General features: G+C 42.4%; 1 protein-coding gene across 5 annotated transcripts in view; it reads right to left on the reverse strand.

Annotated features, from left to right (window-relative positions):
• The window catches only part of atp10a (ATPase phospholipid transporting 10A), a 393032-nt gene that overhangs the window by 62828 nt on the left and 311469 nt on the right, over positions 1-18735 (reverse strand). For 3 of the 5 annotated variants that reach the window (XM_063054499.1, XM_063054501.1, XM_063054503.1), the window contains one exon: positions 4347-4453. In XM_063054499.1, coding sequence (XP_062910569.1) covers positions 4347-4453 — 107 coding nt within the window. The remainder of the gene's footprint in view (positions 1-4346; positions 4454-18735) is intronic. The other 2 variants (XM_063054502.1, XM_063054504.1) reach the window with 1 other exon arrangement.

The raw sequence follows: 18735 nt of genomic DNA on the forward strand, positions 1-18735 counted from the left end.
TACATTTTGGACTGTTGTTCAGGGGAAGCTTTGCTGCATTGGAACTTAACTTTGTCTTTCAGCATGGAGATTTATTTCTGTTTTGTGATAGTCAGACAAGAGATTGCCGCTTAAATTAAGCCTGAATTCTTGCAAAGGTAAAAGAATGGGTATGGCTGATACACGGGATTAATTTAGGAGACTTCTGGCCACCGAGGAGAGAATGGACTGAACAGCTTCTTTCTGCACAATAATGTTCTACTATTCAAGTGTATATAATTTGGAGGCAACCTCAGGGTGATTGCGATATTACAATTCTCTGATGATCCTTGAAAAGCACAATGATGAGGACCTCTCTGCTGATAGGGGTCGAACATGAATGTCTACATGATATGCAAGCCGGGACAGAACAGTACGGGGAGCAAGCTGTTGCCCAATTAGCTGGCCCCACTTCTACATGCTGCTGGTGAGTCCAAAGCAACAACAGAGACCGACACAGATTGGATGGGCTTTACTTGTCACATACACATCGAAATATACAGTCATGTGTGTTGTTTCCGTCAAACTAAATCAGAAAAGATTGTGCTGGGCTGCTTTCTAATGTCACCATGCTTCCGGTGCCAATACAGCATGCCCACAACTCACAAATGCGGCAAGTTAAAGGATAATACACTAAAGATCTGTTAAGTTTAAAAAGGCAGTAAATTCAATGCTGTGATAAGGTTAAAAGGATCATACGGTCATGAGCAACAATTTATAAGGTGTTTTAAAAATCGTTTAAAAACAGTAAAAACATATGTTAAAAGGGGCTAAAATGCTAAGAGGTATTTAATTCATTTCATTGTTTAGTTCATTCTTTATTGTTAAAAGTTAAGCTCTAATCATATTATCAGTGATCTACAGAGTAGCCTTGATCTGCTGGCCTGAAGTTGATTGCTTTTGTCTCCCCCCACATACCCAGGAGAAAGCGCGGTTTTTTCCTATTTTGAGTAAAGGCTCTGAATGAGGGAACACCCCATCACTGTTGGTTTCAGGGAAATAACACAAACACTATCTCGTACATCTTTGGACTTTGGGAGGTAACCAGAGCAGCTGGAGGAAACCCATGTGGTCACAGGGAGAGCGTACAAACTCCTGACAGACAGCAGCGGGATTTGAACCCTGATCTCAAAGCTGGCACTGTAAAGCACTGCACTAAATGTTACGCCGTCATGTGGTCGTTGAACACCATTGCAATGAGCACACTTTGATAGCATGCTGACACAGTACTAAATATATATGCTACAGGAAGCATCATTAAGCCGGAAAGAGTGCAGAGGAGATTTACAATAACATTGCTGGGAGTTGAGCAACTGAATTATAGGGAGAGTTTGAACAGGCTGGAACTTTTGGGACTTAATTTACGAAGCATAGGAGATGGTGGAGAGGTGTTATGTATAAAATTATAACGAGCATAGATTGGGTGAATACACACAGTCTTTTTCCCAGGGATGGGGAATCAAGAACGAGAGGACACAGGTTTAAGGTGAGAGGGGAAAGATTTAATAAGAACCTGAAGGGCAACTTTTTCACCTGGAGAGTGGCCTGTATATGGAATGAGCTGACAGAGGAAGTGTTGAGGGATGCATATTATCATTTAAAAGACAATTATACAGGTACATGGATAGGAAAGATTGAGAGGGACGTGAACCAAGTGCAGGCAGATGGGAAACTTCGTCGCATGGGCTAGTTGGGCCGAAGCACCTGTTTCCATTCTGTGTGCCCCTATGATACTGCCAACTTAGCGTTCATTGTTCTAAAATAATTAAAAATTGAATCATCTTAAGAATGGCTGTGGGGAGTCTTCTCAATTACCAATTTAAAAATAATTCAACCTCTGTGCAGCACCATATTCAATCACACCTAATGGTGCCCTGCATCCATTCTGGGGATGCTCCAGACAATGAAAGGCAGTGTGGTAGTGTAGCAGTTAGCGTAATGCTTTACAGGGCCAGTTATCAGGATTTGATTCCCTTCACTGTCTGTAGGGAGTTTGTATGTTCTCCAGGCGCTCAGATTTCCTCCTGGATTCCAACGAAGTGTGGGTTACTAAGTTGTGGGTATGCCATGCTGGCATTGGGAGCATAGTGACACCTGCAACTTGCCCCCAGCACATCCTCAGATTGTGTTGATCTTCAATGCAAATAATGTATTTCACTCTATGTTTCGACAAATATATGACAAATAAAGCTAACCTTTAATTTTTAAATTTTTAATCTTTACAATAGGAAATGGCAAATGCAATTTATTTACTATAGTACTGTGCGCTAGTGAATCCGATGAAAACACTCTAATCAGGCATAGCCTGATGAACACACCAATCCATAGACTTCACTGACAGGCTGGAATGAGGTAAGTACTATTTCTCTGCTGGTGGAAGCAATTAAGGGCTGCATTGCCTTCCGAGATGTCACCAGGTTAGTACCCCTGGCACATCATTAGAGGCAACTCTGTGGCACAAGTGAAGTCGAATTGATCAAATACTGCAGAGGTGACAAAAGCTCTTCTGCTGCGGGACAATGGAGCAAGGACAAGTGAATGCTGATGGAAGAACAGCAGGAGAGTGCTAGTGAGATGGGTAAATACGGTGGAATTCTGTGCATCTAAACGTCACAAAAGTTTCATGCAGAAATTTATTTCAAGAAGTTATTCGGTGGGGGAAAAATAGGTAGCATCTGTGGAAGCAAAAGAATAGCTGACATATCTGGTTGAGACCTGCACCACTACTGAGGCAGGGTCTTGTCACAACGTGTCGGCCTCCACGGATACCGCCTGGCTTCTAGCAGTTTGTTTCCACTCCAGATTCCAACATCTGCATTCTCCTGTGTCCTGATTAAATGGGTAGGCCGCCTCAGTAGTGGAGGATAACCACACCAGGACCCTCAAGGAGAGCTTCTATCCCACTGTTATCAGACTCTACAATAAGATGGATTATTGACCTCAGAATCTGCCTTGTTACGATCCTGCACTTCATTGTCTACCTGCCCGCAATTCCTCTGTAGTTTCTACACTTCATTTTACATTGTTCTATTTCAACGCACAGTGTAATGATTGCATTGCACAAACATTTTTTTACTGTATCGCCGTACACGATAACCAAAAGTTGATGTCTCAAAAATGCAGCATTCATCATTAAGTACCCAGCATCCAGGACATGCCTTCTCTTTATTACTACCATCGAGGAGGAGGCACAGGAGCCCGAAGATGCACACTCAACATTTTAGGAACAGCTTCTTCCTCTCTACCATCAGATTTCTGGATGGACAATGAACCCATGAACACTACCTCACTACTTCTGCTTTCTTTTGGCACTACTTATTTATCTTTTTTGATACATATTTATTATAATTTATAGTATATTTCATGTATTGCACTGTACCACTGTATTGCACAAAGCAATAAATTTCACAAGATTTTTGGGCACTTTATTGAGTGCACCTGCTCATTAATGTAAATATCTAATCAGCCAATCATGTGGCAGCAACTCAATACATAAAAGCATGCAGGCATGGTCAAGAGGTTCAGTTGTTGTCCAGACCAAGCATGAAAATGGGGATGAAATGTGATCTAAGTGGCTTTGACACTGAAATGATTGCTGGTGCCAGACAGGATGATTTGAGAGTTCCTAACATTTTTTAGGCTATGGACCAATACCATGAATCAAGGGGTCTGTGGACCTCAGGTTGGGAACTGCTGCTCTGGAGATTATAGAGAATGGTGCAAAAAACAAAAAATTCATCCAGTGAGAGGCAGTCTGTCTGCGAAAATGCCCTGTTAATGAGAGTTCAGAGGAGAATGGCCAGACTGGTTTAGGCTGACAGGAAGGTGACAGTAACTCAAATAACCATGTATTACAACAGTATTGCGTAGAAGAGCACCTCTGAACACCCAACATGTCAAATGAGATGGGATATTGCAGCATATATATCAGAAATTCAGTGGCCACTTTCGGTATCTCTTGTACCTAATAAAGTGGCTGCTGGGTGTATTTCAGTGACGATAAACCTGTTGCTTATTCTGATCAATATCTGTATCAGTGCTGATAGGTATGTTGGTTTCTTCCCTTTTATTTCATAGGTGTCAAAACGGTTCAAATAAATTTATAGGAAACAACATGGAATCAACTTGGTGCAAAGAGATCAAAATCATGAGTTATTGCAGTCATAACCAACAGCGGGTAAACGTAGCATGGAATGGTTTTAATGCGTATTTGACAGTTGGCATGGACTCTGTGGGTCAAATGGCCTGGTTGCCTACTGCATCACTCTCTATTATACCAGTCTGCCACAGAGCAAATGGATTCTTAAGGCTTGCAAAAGAACACCTACCCGTTTGGCAATGCAAAGTGTCCGCAGTCCATCTGTAGCATACTGGTTTAGGTAATTCTGGGTTTTGTTCCGAATTTTCCTTGTGCGTTTGCCTGTGGTGGTTTCTTCTGAGTTGAAAAGAGGGAAAAAAAAGCTAAGTTAAAATCTGCAAGATAATAAAACAATTGACATGCTGTGCAGTTGCCAAGAAACCTCAAAACATTGTAAAAATGATTAAAGATGCTTAGACAGGTCACAACAAATAACTCAAGAAAATTATCCCAGATTAATGCATTGTACATCCAAGCAAATTAGAAATGTTCTTCCTGGAGGAGGATCATTGAATATTTCTCCCCCTTCATCTAAATTAGTTATCCCGTTGCCATGGGCATTCACTTTCATTCGGAGGAACAGACCTGTGGCTCTGCCTGTTTTCTGTTTGATCACCCTTTTGAGGCACATTTCTGATGGAGCATGCTTGTCTTGGCCATCTGTCTAACCTCATCTGAGGGCAATGTGCAGCACCACAAACTTTGTGGAGACGCCAAGTTTTCACTGGCCTCAGGGCTTTTGGGCAACAAGGACTTGCAACTCATAACATCAAAATACTGTATGACAAATGAACTCTTCTCGGGCTTGGTTATCCTCCAGAAGAAGAGTTAATTTGTCATGTTTACCAGGAAAGCACTAGATCCTTTTTCAAGATACTGTATGTTCCACACCTGATCAATCAACCACACACAAAATGCTGGAGGAACTCAGCAGGTCAAGCAACATCTATGGAGAACAATAAAGAGTTGACATTTCAGGCTGAAACCCTTCATGATGACTTCAATTAAACAAGTATAATTAATACACTTGTACAACAACTTTAAGTCTGCTTATTTCTAAGGTACATGTGTCACAGTAAGTAACGGCTGCCATATCGAAACTTCTTTACATCTTTCAGATTGCAAATATGGTTGGAAGAGCTCCAGCACAAGAATATTTATCTGACATTAAGTGTTGAATATGGTCTTTTGGAGTGTGTCTAATCAGCTGCTTGTTTTTCCATTTAAGATGTTGTCAATACATCTCGATTTAATTTGATTTTAATGCTGCTTACGCAGGTTTTAGATCCAATGTTACAGATGAATGACATTTAGGATCAGAGTTAAGCTGCACTGGAACTCAGCTTCAAGTGAATTGCAACAGACATTGGTGACTATCTCTGACAGTTTACCAAACTACTTCCATTTATTTCATTGATGTTCTCTTCGTGTTTCTAAATCAATGTTCAGCAAAAGCACATAACTTCAGGTAAAAAAACCTCAAGAGATGCATCAACTCTCAAATGCAAGCAAATGGGAAATGGTGATAATTATTCAGATGAGAATGATTATTTTGAAAAAAATCGTTCTTTTCATTCATCTGATTGTGAACACTTCATTGGTTTTACTATTTTGCCATAGAGGGAGTACAAAGAAGGTTCACCAGATTGATTCCTGGGATGGCAGGATTTTCATATGATGAAAGACTGGATCCACTAGGCTTATACTCTCTGGAATTTAGAAGATTGAGGGGGGATCTGATTGAAACGTATAAAATCCTAAAGGGATTGGACAGGCTAGATGCAGGAAGATTGTTCCCGATGTCGGGGAAGTCCGGAACGAGGGGTCACAGTTTGAGGATAGAGGGGAAGCCTTTTAGGACTGAGATTAGGAAAAACTTCTTCACACAGAGAGTGGTGAATCTGTGGAATTCTCTGCCACAGGAAACTGTTGAGACCAGTTCATTGGCTATATTTAAGAGGAAGTTAGATATGGCTCTTGTGGCTAAAGGGATCGGGGGTATGGAGGGAAGGCTGGTACAGGGTTCTGAGTTGGATGATCAGCCATGATCATACTGAATGGCGGTGCAGGCTCTAAGACCCCTGCACCTATTTTCTATGTTTCTATGTTCTCACTGTTTTCACCAACTTGGGCTTCTAAACAACCCAGCCCAAACAAATGGGATAATTGAACAGACTTCAGTCTTCTTTGTAACTTGTTTGGCAACTTTGGGCCTGTACTCATTGGAATTCAAAAGAATCAGGGAGGGGGAGTGCGGGGGGGGGGGGAAGGGGAGGGGAATCTCATTGAAACCTACCGAATCTTGAAAGGACTAGACAAAATGAATATGGAGAGGATGTTTCCTATGGTGGGGGTATCCAAAACTACAGGGAACAGCCTCAAAATTGAAGGATGACCTTATAGAACAGAGGTAAGGAGGAATTTTTTTTTAGCCAGAGAGTAGTGAATCTATGGAATGGTCTGCCACAGACTGCGGTGGAGGCTAAGTCTGTGGATATATTTAATGTGGAAGTTGATAGTTTCCTGATTGGTCAGGGTATCAAAGGATATGGAGAGAAGGCAGGTGTATGGGGTTGAATAGGATCCAGGATCAGCCATGATGGAATGGCAGAGCAGGCTCGATGGGTTGAATGGCCTAATTCTGCTCCTATGTCTTATGGTGTGGTATTCTTAAAACAAAATAAAGGAAAATTTATCTGTATTAATGGCATCATTGGTAAAGCTAATTTAAAATCAAAAAGCTAAGACTTTCTAGGTAGACCTTTAGGGGTCAAAAAGAGACACAAAATGACTACAGACGCTAGAATCTGGGTCAACATGCAAGATGATAGAGAAACTCAGCAGGTGAGGCAACATCTATAGAGAGACAGTCAACTCTTTGGGTTGAGACTCTTCACCTGGACTGCCAATTGGTCTGCTGAGTTCCTCCAGCATCTTGTGCATTGTTCTAGACCTTCAGGGGTGTTTGTTTAATAGCTTATCTGTTAAAACTGAACTCCTTCCAAAGCACAATGATGTTGATGACTTATACAGGAGATTGCAGGTGCAGAAATCTGGAGCAACAAACAAAGCAGTGGATGATCTCAGTGGGGCAGAAGCTGCACCTGATGGACAGTCGACGTCTTGATTCGAGAACCTTCCTCTGGACAGCAAGAAAGAAGGGAGGTGGCCGAAACGAAATGGAGTGAGGAGGTGGAACAAGGGCTGGCAGGTCTAGACTATGAGGAATCACCCCGAGTCTGGGAGGGGTGTTAATGAACAAGTGAGAGGGAATAGGTTACACTGGAAGCCTGGTACTGATGAGATTGCTCGGAGACGAAAATAGACTTAAAGAGTGTAGATAAACGAGAGCGAAAATGATCAAACCCAGAGGAGATCAAAGTTCTTATTGACAGTGTTTTGCTAGCTATTAAAATGAATATCTCTACATATAAAAATTAAGTGCGCACATGTTGTTGTCACTGGGCAAAAAATTGTACAGCACAAAATTTTTGCACACACTGGTCATTACAAATTAGAGGGAACATTGCTTATGGGTTGCCCCAGCACATTCTCAATTGACTCAAAACATTGCATTTCACTGTATATTTCAATGCACATGTGACAAATAAAGCTAATCTTTCTAAATTAACAGCATCCCCCCTCCTGATAACGGTTAAAGTGTTCTCTTTGCGACTCTAGGCCAGGGGTTCCAATCCTGCTCTAGACTGTAGGCACGTTCAGCATTTTAGTAGGAATCATGATTGCTGATCATGATTGCTATTCATCCACTCTGATGAAAGGTCACCTACCAACATGTTAACTCTGATTTCTTCTTTGATTCCTTATTGGTTTGCAAGTACAGCAGGATTTGGTTTGCAAGTACAGCAGGATTTGGTTTGCAGGTGCACCAGGCTATCAAGAAGGCAAATGGAATGTTGGCCTTCATTGCCAGAGGGATTGAATTTAAGAGCAGGGAGATTATGCTGCAACTGTACAGGGTATTGGTAAGGCCGCACCTGGAGTACTTTGAGCAGTTCTGGTCAATATACAGGCTTTGGAAGCAATGCAGAGGAGGTTCATCAGGTTGATTCCAGAGATGAGCAGGTTAGACTATGAGGAGAGATTGATCCTGGGACAGTACTCGCTGGAATTCAGAAGAATGAGAGATCGTATAGAAACATATAAGATTATGAAAGGGATAGATAAAGTCAAGGCAGGAACGTTGTTTCTACTGATAAGTGAGACTAGAACTAGGGGGACATAGCCAGATTCAGGGGAGTAGATTTAGGACGGTGATGAGGAGGAATTGTTTTTTGCAGAGAGTGGTGAATCTGTTAAATTCCCTACCCAATGAGGCAGTGGAGGCTACCTCAGAAGATATATTTAAGACAAGGTTGGATAGATTTTTGCTCAGTAGGGGAATTAAAGGTAATGGGGAAAAGGCAGGTTGGTGGAGAAGAGCCCATGGCCAGATCAGCCATGATCTTATTGAATGGCGGAGCAGGCTTGACGGGCCAGATGGCCTACTCCTGCTCCTATTTCTTGTGTTCTTTTGTCTTCTCCAAAGATGCCAACTCGCTGAGTATTCTCAGCATTTGCTGTTTTTGATTAAATATTTCAACTAAAACTTAAGTTTTCCACAACCAGGTTCCCATAGCGCAGAGGTTCCCAATCATTGTTTGGTCATTGTCCAATACCATTGAGCAAGGGGTCCGTGGATTCCAGATTGGGAGCCCCTGATATAAGAAGAATATCTGAATCGATATCAGGCCATATCATCATTTAGACTTAGTGCATTTCTTTCATGTGCAGTGAAGTGAAAGTGATACACCAATTATAAGTGATGATATGGCCTGATATACAGCCAGTTGCTCTTTGAGGAGTATTTGCAAAGACCAAGATTTACTACAGATAAATAAATTGCTTCTGGTCGTACTGTACCTTTGCGCAATTTTTTCTCTAAGGCCGTTTTTCAAGATTGAGGATGTCTCCAGTTTTATGGGTTTGCGATAATTAACGAGGACAATGTATGAAATGCAGATTTTACTGAGCTGGGAAAGGTGATGGCTGACAGACAAGTGAGTAATTTGTGAGGTGGTGTGCTCTTTTCACCATTTATCAAGTATACTCAACTATAAAATACAGGTTTACTTTTGGCTATAATACTGCCAGAGCAGTGTTTATGTTGAGTGTTCTATGATGTGGAAAAATCATCAAATTGACAGTCTAGTTCCGCTTGATTCTGACAGGATTGTGAATATTGAGGAGCACACAGAAGCCCTTGATAAATGGTGAAAACAGCAAATGCTGAGAATACTCAGTGAGTTGGCATCTTTGGAGAAGACAAAAGAACATAAGAAATAGGAGCAGGAGTAGGCCATCTGGCCCGTCAAGCCTGCTCTGCCATTCAATAAGATCATGGCTGATCTGACCATGGGCTCTTCTAAACTAACCTGCCTTTTCCCCATAACCCTTAATTCCCCTACTGAGCAAAAATCTATCCAACCTTGTAAAAAATGACTAGCTTTTAAATTTGGAGGTAAGAGCGCTACCAATTAAACCAAAATCCAAAGTATGGGCACAAGAGTTTCTGAGGATGCTGGAAATCTTGAGAAACACACACAAAATGCTGGAGGAACTCAGCAAATCAGGCAGCATCCTTTGACACCCTTACAAATTAAGAACCTATCGACCTCTGCTTTAAATATACCCAGACTTGACCTCCATAGCTATATGTGCCAATGAATTCCACAGATTCACCACCCTCTGGCTAAACGAATTTCACTTCATCTCCATTATAAAGGGACATTCTTCTGAGGCAGTGCTCTCTGGTCCTAAACTCTCTGACTACTGTAAACATCCTGTCCACAATCTGTTCTATGTAGGCCTTTCAATATTCTGTAGATTTCAGTGAGATACCCCTCATTATTCTAAACTCCAGCAATCATAGGCCCAGAATAATCAAGCATTCCTCATGCACTAACTCTTTCATTCCTGGGATTATTCTTGTAAACCTCCTTTGGACCCTCTCCAATGCCAGCATATCCTTTTTTTTAGATAAGGAGCCCAAAAATGCTCACAACATTCCAAATGCGGTCTGACCAATGTCTTATAAAACTGTCAGCATTACATCCTTGCTTTTATATTCCCGCCCTCTCGAAATGAATGCCAACATTGCATTTATCTTCCTCACAGGGCTCAACCTGCAAAGTTACCCTTTAAGAAATCCTGCACCAGGACTCCCAAGTCCTTTTACACCTCTGATTTCTGAATGTGCTCCCCATTCAGAGAATAGTCTATGCCTTTATTCCTTCAACCAGACACTTCCTTCTACTGTATTCTACCTGCTACTTCCTTGCCCATTGTCCCCTGCAGACCCCCTGCGTCCTCAACATTACCTGCCCATCCACCAACCTTTGTATCATCCACAAACGTGTCCAGAAAACCATCAGAGGATTGTGAAATTAAAAATTGACATACCAAGCTCCTTGAGAAATCCAAAAAGGGGCAGATGGCCCTCTATGCCAAGAGTTTAATCTGTTTCCAACACTTTTACTAATCACCCAGGCATCCAAAGACGCGACACCAGTGCCATTGCACTCCTTAATTCTGAAGAAGTGATTTCACTCCTAAACTGTGAGATATAAAAATGTGCAGATCCTTTCCGCTGAAAAGAATAATGATGGACTGACAATGCACAACAAGCTTTTGATCACTGTTGCTATTGACAACAGTACAGGTGGACATTTCAAGAAGCTTCAGAAGGAATGCTGTTGCGAGGGCAATAACAATTACCCAGGAGCTGAACATGGCATGCCGGGACAGCTTCTATACGCCCTTCAGTATGCTTTGTACTAATGATTATGTTAAGAAGATTTGATGTCACCATGGTGACTTCAGGGATGGAGGTCTTCACATTTTTCAGGTTATCTGATGACACAGAAACCTCAAGCGATGCTGCACTGTATCAGCATTATTGCTAGAAGAAAAACTTTGAAGGGCTGTGATGATTCATTCAAAGTTCAAAGTACATTTATTATTGAAGTATGTATACTACATGCAACCTTGAGATTCATTGCCTTACCGGCAGCGACAAACAAAAAACCCAATAGAACCCATTAAAAAAAGAATCTGTCAAACCCACAATGTGCAGAAAAAACAATTTGTGCAAACAATAAAAATAAGCAAATGACATTCAGAACTGAATTTCACAAAAGTGAGTCTACAGCCTTGAGGCCAGTCATCACTGCAGCCGGTCCAGGAGCCAGTTAGTTGCAGGCCAGAGCCTCAGAACAGTGCAGAGACAGGTAAACCTTGCCAAGCAATGCGCTGAACCGCCTTTCCCTCACCTCTGGACCTGATACACTGATCTTTTCAATCTGGCCCAGCGCTCAAGTTGTCCAAACCTCGGGCCAGGCTGAGGAACAGAGGGTCATGGATGAAGCATAACACATATACGTTCAGTATCCACACTGGACAGCAGACAAGGATAGACAATAGACAATAGAAGCAGGAGTAGGCCATTTGGCCCTTCGAGCCAGCACCACCATTCACTGTGATCATGGCTGATCATCCACAATCAGTACCCTGTTCCTGCCTTCTCCCCATATCCCTTGACTCCACTATCTTTAAGAGCTCTATCTAACTCTTTCTTGAAAGCATCCAGATAATTGGCCTCCACTGCCTTCTGAGGCAGAGCATTCCACAGATCCACAACTCTCTGGGTGAAAGCATCTTTACTCAACTCCGTTCTAAATGGCCTACCCCTTATTCTTAAACTGTGGCCTCTGGTTCTGGACTCCCTCAACATCAGGAACATGTTTCCTGCCTCTAGCGTGTCCAATCCCTTAATAGTCTTACATGTTTCAATCAGATCCTCTCTCATCCTTCTAAATTGCAGTGTATACAAGCCCAGTCGCTCCAACCTTTTAACATATGACAGACCCGTCATCCTGGGAATTAACCTCGTGAATCTACGCTGCACTCCCTCAATAGCAAGAATGTCCTTCCTCAAATTTCGAGACCAAAACTGCACACAATACTCCAGGTGTGGTCTCACCAGGGCCCTGTATAACTGCAGAAGGACCTCTTTGCTCCTATACTCAACTCCCCTTGTTATGAAGGCCAACATGTCATTAGCTTTCTTCACTGTCTGCTGTTTCTGCATGCTTACTTTCAGTGACTGATGAGCAAGGACATCTAGATCTCGTACTTCCCCTTTTCCTAACTTGACACCATTCAGATAGAAATCTGCCTTCCTGTTCTTGCCACCAAAGTGGATAACCTCACATTTATCCACATTAAACTACAATTGCCATGCATCTGGCCACTCACCCAGCCTGTCCAAGTCACCCTGCATTCTCAAAACATCCTCCTCACATTTCACACTGCCACCCAGCTTTGTGTCATCTGCAAATTTGCTAATGTTACTTTTAATCCCTTCATCTAAATCATTAATATATATTGCAAATAGCTGTGGTCCCAGCACCGAGCCGTGTGGCACCCCACTGGTTACTGCCTGCCATTCTGAAAGGGACTGCTTAATCCCTACTCTTTGTTTCTTGTCTGCCAACCAATTTTCTATCCATGTCAGTACCCTACCCCCAATACCATGTGCTCCAATTTTGCCCACTAATCTTCTATGTGGGACCTTATCAAAGGCTTTCTGAAAGTCCAGGTACACTACATCCACTGGCTCTCCCTTGTCCATTTTCATAGTTACATTCTTGAGAAATTCCAGAAGATTAGTCAAGCATGATTTCCCCTTCGTAAATCCATGCTGACTCGGACCAATCCTGTCACTGCTATCCAGATGTGCCGCTATTTCATCTTTTATAATTGATTCCAACATCTTCCCCACCACTGATGTCAGGCTAACTGGTCTATAATTCCCTGTTTTCTCTCTCCCTCCTTTCTTAAAAAGTGGGGTAACATTAGCTACCCTCCAATCCACAGGATCAAGGATCAACTTTATTCCCCATATACATTTACATGTATTAGGAATTTGCTCTGGTGTACTGATTAAGGTGCAATAATCAGCAAAAATCAATAAACAATTACAAAGAATAGAGAATTACATAAAAAAATGCAAATATGGAATAAACTGCTGACAAAATAAAAAACACAGCATGTATAGAGGGTGTGGGGCTACCTAGAACGGTTAATCATATTAACTGTCTGCAGGGAAGAAACTGTTAAGATGGCGTGAAATTTCTGTTTTAATCAACCTAGAGCGCAAATAGCCTAACACAGGAATTCACTGATCGCTGGGGAGATAAAAATGAGGATTCTCCGTGCAATGCTACTGTCACCCAATGACAAAAGACTGCATACAAATCCCAAACCAGTTCTGCTGTTGTGAAGGAAAATAGGAGGGAGTCATTGACTGAGGAAAATTAATAATCTTTCTGACAGAAATTTTAATGAAGAGTCCATTACCAGAGCTTGCTAAACTCCCACAGCCCATTTGTTTTTGGTGTCTATGATAGTTTACAGGTTTTCAGCTCAGACTCTGAACATCCACCACCGGCAGAAAGCACTTTACAAAAATAGAAACTGCAGTCAGTGTCATTATTGTCAGGATGCAAGAATCACTTTGTCAGCTTCCTCAATGCATTAACCCCAGAGACATTATCCTGTCGAAAAATAATCACTAATTTCTATTTTGTATATTACAAGTTACTGGTCAGACTATCATCTGACACTGCAGGTTCTATGTCAGACCATGATCTTATTTTTGTGGCCAGGAAACTTTTAAGGCATTTTTCCTCAGAAATCAAAATCAGAATCAGGTTTATTATCACTGGCATGTGTTGTGAAATTTGATGTTTTTGTAACACCAGTATAATGCAAAACATAAAAATCACTATAAGTTACAATAAAATTAAAAATACAGTTTATAAAAATATTTCCAGAACAAATTAATTTTCAATATTTTATTTCCCTCTCCTGACACTGCTGCAAACCAAAGTCTTTAGATGTGCCGTGGAGAGCATTCTGACTGGCTGCATCACCGCCTGGTATGGATGCTAAAATGCACAGGATCAGAAGAGGCTGCAGCAGATAGCAGACTCTGCCTTTTCCATCATGGGCACAACTCTCCCACCATCGAGGGCACCTCCATACGGCGGTGTCTCAAGAATGTGGGATTTATTATGTGGGACCCTCACCATCTGCCCTCCTCTTATTTCTACATCGGCAATGAGGTACAGGAGCCTGAAGACCCACTCTTAATCAGATTTTGTAACAGTCCAAGAACCCATGAACACTATACCTATTTTGCACTATAAATTAATTGATCTATTTATTGTAACATTTGGTGATTTTCAGTACTGCTGTCAGAAAACACCGGACTTCATGATATACGGTATATCGGCGATACAAAACCTAATTCTAATTCTGACTAAATGGCGCTGGTGAACTGGCTTGGTTTTATGATAATCTGGTAGTTTCATTATCGTGATTACTGATCCAAGCCTTTCAATTCCAGATTCCTTTAACTGAATAAGAGCCTGTGTCGGCATGTGCACTGCTAATCCAGTGACGCAACTCCAGAGTTACAAACTGAACCCAATCTGCTCATGCTGGATTTGGGAAAACAGTTATTATAGGACTTTCCATGAGGAACAGTTCAGGAATGGGAAACATAAACACAAGAGATCCTGCATTTGCTGGAAATCCAGAGTAACACACATAAAATACTGGAGGAACTCAGCAGGTCAGGCTGCATCTATGCAATGTGACAAGAATACACATAGATTAAGATGTATGTGTCCTGTGCTGGCACCAGTGGAATCAGCAGTTGGTCTGCCACCAGTCTTCAGGAGAGAGAGAGATAAGGAAAACAATGGAGCAGCATTTGGAGATGTTAATGAAGGAAGGAGAGCTGGCAAGATCAGCTCCCCTTTGAACCCTGAACTGTTTGAAGTGACGGACAGGAGATACCCCAGCAGGGGGATAAAAAGGGACAGGTTCGCTAAGGCAGGACACACACGACACCCGAGGTAACAAGACCCTGGAAGCGGTGCGTCTCTCACAAGTCGGTGGGAAGTACCTGGCCATAGACGCACAGGGTGGAAAGGCACGATCGGCGGGAACCTGGTGTGTGTCCACCCTTACCTCGGTGCTGGGTTCGTCGCAGAGAAACGATCATATCGGGAAATGGTGGGGTCACGGTCGGTGACCTCAGATGACACCACAAAGGACTCGCCCGAAAGCTGACTGCGAAGGTCTGTGTGGAAGCTGTGTTGAATATTCATTCGTTTTGCTCTCTCTCTCCTTCCCCCCACTGTCCATTGCCACGGCAGCGATTACTGCGAACTGAACTGAACTAAATTGAACTGAACTTTGCGTCACTTTGAAACTGGTCATTTACCCCTAGACAACGATAGAGCTTGATTGATCCTGTTATCTTAATTCTGTGTACATGTGTGTTTATCATTGCTGAACTGTTGCATTTATTATCCTTTTGATTAGAGTACTGTGTTGCTTGTTTCTTTAATAAAACTTTCTTAGTCCTAGTAATCCAAACTCCAACTGAGTGATCCATTTTTGCTGGTTTGGCAACCCAGTTACGGGGTACGTAACAGCAAATAGTTAAAACAGTCAAAATTTCAGGCCGATACCCATCATCACGACTGGAAAAGAAAGCACGAACATCAATTTCTCCAAGGTCCGGTAATTTTTTCCCCCTCCCCCTTCCTTCTTTTTCAATTCCATACTCTGGCCCCCTCTTACCTCTTTTCCTCACTTGCCTATCACCTCCTCGTGCCCCTCCTCCTTCCCTTTCTCCCATGATCCACTCCCAACTCCTATCAGATTTCTTCTTCTCCAGCTCTTTGTGTTTTCCACCTATCACCTCCCAGCTTCTTATTTCATTCCCCCCTCCCCACCCACCTGGCTTCACCTCTCACCTTCTAGTTTGTCCTCTTTCCACTCCCCCCACCTTCTTATTCTGGCCTTCCCCCCACCCTTCCTTTCCAGACCTGAAGGTGGGCCTCGGCCTGATACCATGACCGTTTATTCATGTCCTGCAGGTTGGCTAGCACCTATGGAGAGAAATAAACAGCCAATATTTCGAGCCAAGCCTGGAAAGGAAGGGGCAGCAGCAAGAGTGTCAGACGCCTGTGCCCTCTTCCTTTCCAAATCCGATGGAGGGTCTTGGCCCAAAACATTGACTACTTTGATGATGCCTGACCTGCTGAGTTCCTCCAGCATTTTGTGTGCATTGCTCGGGAATGGGAAATAACGATTTAGAAATTTTCAGATCTAGGCAGCACGGTGGAGCAACTAACGGAGCTGCCATTTCACAGTGCCAAAGACCATGGGCACTAGCCTCCCCACCTGCTTCACTTTTGCACTCCTTACTTATTTTGTTTATATTTCTTACTGTAACTTATAACAACATTTTTATGTATTGCGCTGTACTGCTGCCGCAAAACAACAAATTTCATGCCAGTGATAATAAACCCGATTCTGATTCTGACCCCTGTGACTGTGTGGGTGTTCTCCAGGGGCTCTGGTTTCTCCCTAGATCCCCAGTCCGTACGGGTTACCAGATTACTTGGCCGCACTTGATAAAGTGACCCTGCTGTGGAGGTGAATCGATGAGAACATGGGGAGAATAAAAGATGGGAGTAATGCAAATGTGTGGTTGGCAGAACATAGATAGTGGGATGGTGGGTGAGTCTCTGTGCTGTACCTCTGTAATTCTATGCAAGCGTTTGCAATTCGAGATTTATTGAGAAAGAATGCAAACAGGACAGTTTTAAATGTTGAACATTCGAAATGTTTACTTGAGAGCCCATAAGTAGATCAACAGAACGAAGACCATCATCCTCGACCTCGAGGGATAGCCACGACGACGATGAAATGTTGAACAGAATAAGCAAAGGGACTGGATAAGGTGCCTGTGCAAAACTGCATGACGTCTAAGTACTTGGAAGTAAAAATTTATGACATGTGGGGATTACCTGACTTCAGCTGGGAGTGGGGAATAAGCCACTGAGTCACATCACACTGCTACCCTCTAGCACTTGATAATATAAACCACGCTGAAAGAGGTTTGAAATCAAATAGCCAACAGTGTTGACTTTACTGGAGAACTATAGGTAGTACTTGGGTTGAATTCTCAAAATTCAAAGTAAATTTATTATCAAAGTACATATATGTCACCACGTACAACCCTGAGACCCATTTTCTTGTTGACATTCACAGTAAATACAAATAAACAATAAAAAAAACATGTAAAGTAATAATAATTAAATAAGCAATAAGTATCAAGAACGTGAGATGAAGAGTCCTTGTTGTGAGTCCACAGGTTGTGGGAACAGTTTAGTGCTGGGACGAGTGAAGTTATCACACTTGGTTCAGGAGCTTGATGGTTAAGAGATAATAAACTGTTCCTGAACCTGGTGGCGTGGGTCTTGAGGCTCCAGCACCTCCTTCCTGATGGCAAAAAGAGAGCATGGCCCGGATGGTCAGAATCAGGTTTATTATCACTGGCATGTGACGTGAAATTTGTTACGTCACAATTGGGGGTCCTTGATGACGGATGTTACATTCCTGCAACAGTGCTCCATGCAGATGTGCTCAATGGTGGGGAGGGCTTTACCTGTGATGGGCTGGGCTGTACCCATGATGGAACAGTCAATACAATATTCTCCACTGCACATCTATTTCAATTTATCAACGTTTTAAATGACATGACAAACTTTTCACAACCTCCTAAAAAAGTAATGGCACTTACATGCTGGATCCAGGTCAGATCCTCTGAAATGATAACACCGAGGAAGTTAAAGTTGCTGACCCTCCCCGCCTTTGATTCCCCAATGAGGACTGCTCATAGACCTCCAGTTTCCTTCTCCTGAAGTCAACAGTCATCTTCTGGGTCTTGCTAATATTGAGTGAGAGGTTGTTGTGGCACCACTCAGCCAGATTTTCAATCCCGCTGATTCGTCACCACCTTTGATCTGGCCATTGGCAGGGGTATTGTCAGCATACTTACATATGGCCTTGGCACTGTGCTTAGCTTCACAGCCAGACGTGCAATATGAATAGTAGCAGGAGACTAGGCACACAGCCTTGTGGTGCACCCGTGCTAACGGTAATTGTGGAGTTCTCATGGCAACCATCAGGGAAAAGATACAGAAGCCTGAAGACACAAACTCAACTTTCTAGGAACAGCTTTTTGCCTTTCCTGATCAAGTTTCGAACGGTTCATGAACACTACCTCATTATTTTCCCTTTTTGGACTTGTTTTAAAATATAATTCTTATTGTAACTTGTGGTAATTTTTTTAATGTTTTGCACTGTACTGGTGCTGCAAAACAATAAGTTTCATGAGATACAGCATGTTAGAGATAATAAACCTGATTCTGATTCTGAAAGGGGCGACGTTAGGAGTCCGATACCACAGAAATGACAAGCCTCAGGCTGTGCCTTTGTTACAGAAATATCTAAAGTGCTCAACCACTGAGTAACTATCTAAAAATGGATGCTGCGTCAAAGGAGATTTTAGCAAGGGTAACCAAAAGCTTGTTCAAAGAGAAGTATTTTAAGGAAGGTCTCAATAAAAGGTGATTAGAATTCAGGAAGAA

This window comes from Mobula hypostoma, chromosome 7 (genome assembly GCF_963921235.1).
Source record: "Mobula hypostoma chromosome 7, sMobHyp1.1, whole genome shotgun sequence".
Taxonomy (NCBI): Eukaryota; Metazoa; Chordata; class Chondrichthyes; order Myliobatiformes; family Myliobatidae; genus Mobula; species Mobula hypostoma.